The sequence below is a fragment of the Grampus griseus genome (genome assembly GCF_964374135.1).
Source record: "Grampus griseus genome assembly, chromosome: 12".
Taxonomy (NCBI): Eukaryota; Metazoa; Chordata; class Mammalia; order Artiodactyla; family Delphinidae; genus Grampus; species Grampus griseus.
In genome coordinates, this window is record NC_139006.1 from 8,002,938 (window position 1) to 8,011,227 (window position 8,290).

Here is an 8,290-nt window from a genome sequence, read left to right on the forward strand (position 1 = left end):
AAAGTGTGTGAATTGTAAGGATATTTGTTAAGCAAGCGAAAATACTTTTATATTTCTGTTGAATAATGAGGTGAACATCTGCCATTCTGTTCTTTTTTTTTTTTTTTTTTTTGGCTGCGTGCGAGCTTTCTCTAGTTGTGGGGAGTGGGGACTACTCTTCGTTGTGGTGCGCGGGCTTCTCCTTGCGGTGGGTGGCTTCTCTTGTTGTGGAGCACAGGCTCTAGGTGCGCGGGCTTTAGTAGTTGTGGCTCGTGGGCTCTAGAGCACAGGCTCAGTAGTTGTGGTACATGGGCTTAGTTGCTCTGTGGCATGTGGGATCTTCCCGGACCAGGGCTCGACCCCGTGTCCCCTGCATTGGCAGGCGGATTCTTAACCACTGTGCCACCAGGGAAGCCCCTGCCATTCTGTTCTTAACTGTGTTTTTTTTCTTACTAGTTATGGATGCTGTGTGATCAAAAAATACAGTTTGACAGAGCAATGAATGATGGCAAATATCATTTGGCTGATTCAATTGTTACAGGAATCACAGCTCTTAATAGCATAGAGGGTGTATACAGGTAAGAAATTTTGAAAACTCCAACCCCAGAATGAAGTAGTTCTCAAATGGCTTTATTCTTATTTGTTTTGTGTGTGACTTAATTGATTAACTTAGGAAAAAAACTTTTTTTTCTATTTATTACCTATTTATTACAGACCATTAGAAAATACAAATAAACAAAATGGAGAAAGTTAAGTAGTACCCAGAGATAATCACTAACATGCTATCTATAATTCCAGACTTTTTTCTTGTGTGCTTGTATGTGTGTGTGCACACATGTGCTCACACACACACAATTTTTTTTTCTCTTTTAAGAAAAATTATATCAGACACAGTTATTCCCCTTGGGAGGTTACAATTACAGTCTAATTGAGGAAATAGAGATTCTAAACCTGAAAGTGACTCTGCTTACAACCCTTGCAAAACATCAACATAACCATTTGTGTTTATTTTGTTTCTGTGTCAGAAAAGCAACTGTACTACAAGCTCAGAACCAAATGTCAGAGGCGCACAAGCTTTTACAAAAATTGTTGATTCATTGTCAGAAAATCAGGAATACAGAAATGGTGATCAGGTAAGGGAGGGCTTTTGTGCATCTCACCTAGGTGGTACTTTGTGCTGGTTATTGTCATCCCATGCCTTCCTCTTTGTGGGCAGTGTCCTGCTGTCTGTGGCAGAGCTGTACTGGCGATCTTCCTCCCCTACCATCGCGCTGCCTGTGCTCCTGCAGGCTCTGGCTCTCTCCAAGGAGTACCGGTTGCAGCATTTGGCCTCTGAAACAGTGCTGAACTTGGCTTTTGCCCAGGTAAGCTGATCTCTGTTTTTATAGCACATATTTGTGCTCAAGAACTGGTGAGTCTGTTACTACTCTTTGGTTTTGAAAAGCGTAGTAATGAGCTTTTGCTTCTTAATATTGAAATCTGGGAAGGTAGTGTCACTGTGCAAGCCCTCCATGGAAGTCTGGAGTTGTGAACTTGGTGACAAGCTGACACCTCCCAGTGGTGCTGGCTTTACCGAGCTGTGTATTTACTAAGGAGGATGCGCCTCTTCATTGAGGACATTTGCATCATATTAATGACTTAGCTGGCCCAGAGCTGTGCTTGATTTAACAAGAGAATGAGTAAGGAAATGAGGAAGTCATGTGTTCATTGAAAGGTTTTGGAAGTTAAATTGTATTTTATGTTTGTTTTCTGTCTCCCCCTGTAGAATGTAAAGACCATGAGAGAAGGGACTGTTTTTTCCCTGCTATATCCTGTGGTACCTAATAGGATCCACACATAGTAGCTTTTTAATAAATATTTATTGAATGAATGAATTTTGAACTTACTGGAGGAATTTACTAACTAAAGCAGAGGTTCCCCAAACCATGCATCAGCATTATTGGGGAGATTTAAAAAATATCTGCATATCTGGCCTTGCCTCAAACCTACAGAGGCAGAATCTCTAGGGGAGGAGCCTAGGAGTCTATTTTCCTTACCAGCTTCCCCAGTGATTTTTTTTTCTTAATTAAGATAAAATTCACATAACATAAAATTTACCATTTAAAAGTATACAGTTCAGGGCTTCCCTGGTGGCGCAGTGGTTGAGAGTCCGCCTGCCGATGCAGGGGACACGGGTTTGTGCCCCGTCCGGGAAGATCCCACATGCCGCGGAGCGACTGGGCCCATGAGCCATGGCCGCTGAGCCTGCGCTCTGCAGCAGGAGAGGCCACAACAGTGAGAGGCCTGTGTACTGCAAAACACACACACACACACACACACACACACACACACACACACACAAAGTATACAGTTCAGTGGTTTTAGAATATCTACATTATTTTGCAAACATCACCACTGTCTAATTCCAGAATATTTTCACCACACCAAATAGAAAGCCCAGACCCATTTTTTCTAAAGCAGTCACTCCCCACTTCCTCCTCCCTCCAGCCCCTGGCAACCGCTAATCTATTTTCTGTCTCTGTGGGTTTGCCTGTTCTGGATATTTCATATAAATGGGATCATACAGTGTGCGGCCTTTGTGTCTGGCTTTTTCGCTTAGCATCATGTTTTCAGGATTCATTCATGTTGTGGCATGTGTCAGTCAGTTCTAGATTCCTTCTAATGGAATACTGTTCCATCAGATGGATACACTACATTTTGTTTATCCATTCATAAGTTGATGGACATTTGGGTTGTTTCCACCTTTTGACTATTATAAATAGCTCTTAACATTGATGTACAAGTTTTTTTCTGGATATATGTTTTCATTTCTCTTGGGTATACTTAACAGTGGGATTGCTGGGTCATATAGTTCTTTGTTTAACTTTTTGTGGAACCACCAAACTGTTTTCCACTGCGGCTATACCATCTCATATTCTCACCAGCAATGTGTGAAGGTTCCACTTTCTCTCTATCTTTGCCAGCACTTGTTATTTTCCATTTTATTAGTGTGAAGTTATATCTCATTGTGGTTTTGATTTGCATTTCCCTAATAAGTAATAATATGGAGCATCTTTTCATGTGAGTACTGGCCATTTGTGTATGTTCCTGGAGAAATGTCCAAGTCCTTTACCCGTTTTTAAATTGGGTTGTCTAATTTTAGTTTTCAGTTGTAAGAGTTTTTATATATTCTGGTTGCTAGACGCTTATCAGATATATGATTTGCAAATATTTTGTCCCATTCTCTGGGTTGTCTTTTCACTTCCTTTTTTTTTTTTGTGGTACACGGGCCCCTCACTGCTGTGGCCTCTCCCGTTGCGGAGCACAGGCTCCGGACACGCAGGCTCAGCGGCCATGGCTCACTGGCCCAGCCGCTACGCGGCATGTGGGATCTTCCCAGACCGGGGCACGAACCCGTGTCCCCTGCATCGGCAGGTGGACTCTCAACCACTGCACCACCAGGGAAGCCCCAGAGATTCTTTTATTTTTTAATGTTTGCTTTTACAGCTATAAATTTTCTTCTGAGCACCGTATCCTATAGGTTTTCACTGCATCCCATAAGTTTTGGTATGTTGTGTTTTTGTTCATCTCAAGGTATTTTCTAATTTCCCTCGTGATTTCTTCTTTGACACTTTGACTATTTACGAGTGTGTTGTTTAATTTCCACATATTTGTGAATTTTTCAGATTCCCTTTTATTACTGTTTTCTAATTTAACTTCATGTGGTCAGAGAAGATATTTTGTATGATTTAAACCTTTTAAAATATGAGTGTTATTTTGTGGCATAACATATGGTCTATCCTGGGAGATGTTCCATGTACATTTGAGAAGAATATGTGTTCTGCTGTTGTTGGGCTAGTTGGTTTATAGTCTTGCTCAAGTCTTCTATTTCCTTGCTGATCTTCTGTTAAGTTTCTATCCACTATTGAAAGTAGAGTATTGAACTCTGAAACTATTATTGTTGAACTATTTCTCCCTTCAGTTCTGTCAGTTTTTGCTTCATATATTTTGGGGTTCTGTTGTTTGGTGTTAATATGTTTATAACTGTTGTATCTTCTTGATGAATTGGCCCTTTATCAGTATATAATGTCCTTCTTTGTCTCTTATTACAGTTTTGACTTAAAGTCTATTTTGTCTGATATTAGTATAATCAGTCCAGCTCTCTTTTGGTTACGGTTTGCATGGAATATCTTTTTTTACTATCCTTTTACTTTCAGCCTATTTATGTCTTTTAATCTAAAGTGAGTCTCTTATAGATAACATATAGTTGTATCATGTTTGCAAAAATCTGTTCTGCCAATCTCTTCCTTTTAATTGAAAAGTTTAAGCCATTTACATTTAATTTAATTATGGATTTGAAAGGATTTACTTCTATTTTGCTATATTTTTCTATATGTCTTACATCTTTTCTTGTTCCTCCATTACTGTTTATTTTCTGTTAAATGGATGTTTCTAGTGTACCCTTGTTTATTTTACTATATATTTTTGAATTTCTTAAAAGTAGTTCCTTTTCTCCTAGTGATTCTTATACAGCTAGTTCAACCTTTTTGAATCATCAGTGTAAAAGATTTTTGTAAAGACAGAAACCTTTCTATAATGTAAATAATTACTCCCTCCCTTATCTATTGTAGCCTGAAACCGATTGCCACACATTATGTTTTCTAAGAGTGTGGTGCACATTAAAGATAGTACATGTCAGGGAGAAAGTAAGCCAGACATTGCCATTCAGAAGAGAAGAGCCAGAAATGAAGCCCTTCCTGTAGTCGGCAGTGGGTGTGGGTGTGTATAGCACCATGATGTTTCTTTTTCAGCTCATCCTTGGAATCCCAGAACAGGCCTTAAGTCTTCTCCATATGGCCATTGAGCCCATCTTGGCTGACGGGGCTGTCCTGGACAAAGGCCGTGCCATGTTCTTGGTGGCCAAGTGCCAGGTGGCTTCAGCAGCTTCCTATGAGCCACTGAAGAAAGCAGCAGGTAGGAAACCATACAAAGATTGTTAGGTAATACTATTACAGAAAACTTGTAAAGAAGAAGAAAAGACATTAAACTTGGGACAGTATTTAAGTTTTGAGTGTTCACAAATATATGTTATAATTTCATGCAGCATTTAAAGTGCTTTCACTTGCATACTTGCATGAAGGTTGAGGGCAAGTGAATTGTTATTTTAACCCTACAGAACTAGGTGTGAGGCTGGAAATCAGTACTAAAGACTTAGTGGTGTTTTTTTGTTTGTTTGTTTGTTTCTTCTCAAAGAGTAGAATGTAAAAGTTTCTGGTATATGTTAAATCAATAAAAATAGATATTAAGCTTCGAAAACTATATGTGAAGCATTGAGTTAAATATGTGTGGTATTTTCCCCATTTTCCATCAGTTCTTGAGGCCGCCATTGAGAACCTCAATGAAGCCAAGAACTATTTTGCAAAGGTCGACTGCAAAGAGCAGATCAGAGACGTCGTTTACTTCCAGGCCAGACTCTACCACACCCTGGGGAAGACCCAGGAGAGGAACCGGTGTGCGATGCTCTTCCGGCAGCTGCATCAGGACCTGCCCTTTCATGGGGTGCCCTTGATAAATCTTCTCTAGTGAGAACATCCCCACTGGACCACTGTGCAGAGTAGATGATTTTGGACTTGTTCATACTCCCTCCCTCCATATAAATGATGTATTTGATATCTGTCTTATCAATAAACTGCATTCTGATTAGTTTGTCTTATTTTGTTGCTAAAATATACGTATTTGTTTTTTGTTTTCCCTTTTCTTTCTTTTGATAGCAAAGGATACCAACATTCTGTTAATAAGTGGCTGGTTTATTAATAACTTAGTGCAAGTGTTAAAGATTATGTTCTCTCTGGGCAAAGTTGCCAATATCTTATTAGCAATTGTGCACACTCTCCACCAGTGTGTAAATTCATTTTGCACCTATGCTCAGACAAGAGCTCTTTCGGGTATTGGTAGATCTCTTGAGGGGGTTGGTGCAGGTTTTTCGGAGGCTTGGATTTTCCTTTGGAAGCTCCCCGGTTTTGTTCTGCTGGACTGGTGCTTGGGTTGGGTCTGTGTGTACTTGCAAGCACATGTCAGTCCCTGACTGGAGATTAAGATGGGAAAGATCTTTTTATGGTTTTTGGACCAATGACAAGAAGCATGTTTCAGTCACTTTCTGGGTGTTGGCTTTCTCATATCTTCTGCATGGGTATATTTTTTCTATACTTAATAAATCAGGGATGATGATAAGGAATTCATCATGAATGAGGTGATTATAAGTTGAAAGGGTCTGAAGCTCAGAGGTATGTGGATGCTATCACTCAAATATACACTAATTTACATATCTCAACCCTGCAGAAGCCAGTTATTGCTCTGTTTGTGTATTTATCTTACCCTTCAGTGTTCACAGAAAAATCCCCGTGTTTCAAATCCAAAACAGCAACCAGGAACCAACCAAATTTTGCAGCTTCTATCAGTGGCTCTTTCTCTGTTAAATTTAAACCTTCGGATGGGAAATAATTTATCCCCAGAGCTCTTCGAAACAGTGTAAAACAACTCCCACTCATTAGGGTGCGTTTGCTGGCCAAAGACAGCTGCTCTGAAAATAAGAGACTCAGTGTGGAGATAAAGACACTAATTAGTATGTTGATGTTTAAAAATCTTTCCTTACATTTATTTGAAAGGTTATATATGTAGATGGTAAAAATTAAATATTGTTAAAGGCTGTATAGTAAGATGTAATTCTTCCTCCCAGGAAGTAACCATTATTAATCAGTTTCTTTCGATTCTTCCCATATATTCTCTAATCTGATGTCATTTTTGGTCAATGTACTTAAGCTCCTTCCAGTCTAAGAAGTGATCTTACTCTGCCCCAGTGTAAGAAAGTTCAAGAGATGGGGTGACATAAAAACTAAACATCATTACACCTGACCAGGACCAGCTACATAATTTGTGGGGCCCAGTGAAAAGTAAAATTACAAGGCCTATATATATATATATATATATATATATATAATTTTTTAAATTTATTTATTTTTGGCTGTGTCAGCTCTTTGTTGCTGCATGCAGGCTTCCTCTAGCCGCGGGCGAGTGGAGTAGCGGGGGCTACTCTTCGTTGTGGTGCGCGGGCTTCTCATTGCTGTGGCTTTTGTGGCAGAGCACAGGCTCTAGGCTTGCGGGCTTCAGTAGTTGTGGCACGTTGGCTCAGTAGTTGTGGCTCACGGACTGTAGAGCGCAGGCTCAGTAGTTGTGGTACACGGGCTTAGTTGCTCCCCAGCATGTGGGATCTTCCCGGACCAGGGCTCGACCCCGTGTCCCCTGCATTGGCAGGCGGATTCTTAACCACTGCGCCACCAGGGAAGTCCCGAGGCCTATATTAAGTGGAGCGTTAAACCAGGTACGGGGCCCTTCTAAACACACAGCCCTGTTTGACTGCACAGTTGGCATGCCCGTGAAGTCTCCTGCCTGACCCTGCTCTCAGCCTGCTGCACATTCGCCCTGCCAGGCCTGCATCCAAAGCTAATAAAAAGAGTCTGAGGCTCCCTGCCATCTGTGACTTAGATTTGTTGGCTGGAGCCTGGCTTCTTCAGGAAGGAACAGTGCGTTAAATGGAAAGTTGGAAACATCAGAGTGACCCAAAAACTCATAACTGTCTGGATTACAGCTAATTATCTTTTTTCCTGGTGGAGCATTTGGTGGGAGAAGGAAGAATCAGAACAGTGTAATTATGGGTGGTTTAATGTAGGGGTATAAGAATCAATGATTTGGTTAAATGGAGAAGGGGTTTGGTGAGGAGGGAACTAAAAGTAAATAACCAATGGGCATTTGGGTCTATACCAGAGGCCTGAGGATAGATCCTCAAAGGGGAAGAGAGGAGTGGGGTCATGACCCACGCCAGTGGCTTGCTGTGATGGAAACCCTCCCCAGCAGGTTGGGTGTTGAGTGTTTCCAGTCCTGGGGCAGGTGGGAACAAACAGCTTAACACTTACAGAGTGTTAAATTATTTTCATTAAATATTAACACATTTAATCTTCATAACAGTCCTAAGAGGTAGGCAATAGTAATAATCCCCTTTAACAGACAGAAACTGAGGCATAAGGAGGTTAAGTCACTCACAACCCAAGCTCACACTGTTAGTAGGTTGCAGGGCTGGGAATCCAACCTTGCTGGTGCATTACCCTAGAGCTGTCTGCTCCCAGAGTTTTCAAAAGTACTTTACTGTTTGGGGGAACATTCTTTTCGTTTGTTGAAAATACAATGGATAAAATCAGTTGTCATTTATCTAGTGCCCAGGATAGGCCAGACACTGTGCCAGGTACTTTCACACATATCAATACCATTTCTAATGCTT

At 40.8% G+C, this 8,290-nt stretch overlaps 1 protein-coding gene across 1 annotated transcript in view; it reads left to right on the top strand.

Moving 5' to 3' along the window:
* The window catches only part of ANAPC5 (anaphase promoting complex subunit 5), a 38,414-nt gene extending 32,759 nt beyond the window's left edge, over positions 1-5,655 (top strand). The window contains exons 13-17 of the mRNA XM_082667204.1: positions 436-557; positions 1,005-1,112; positions 1,196-1,343; positions 4,770-4,932; positions 5,330-5,655. Coding sequence (XP_082523330.1) covers positions 436-557; positions 1,005-1,112; positions 1,196-1,343; positions 4,770-4,932; positions 5,330-5,541 — 753 coding nt within the window. The 3' untranslated portion in view covers positions 5,542-5,655. The remainder of the gene's footprint in view (positions 1-435; positions 558-1,004; positions 1,113-1,195; positions 1,344-4,769; positions 4,933-5,329) is intronic.
* Positions 5,656-8,290: the final 2,635 nt, after the last annotated feature.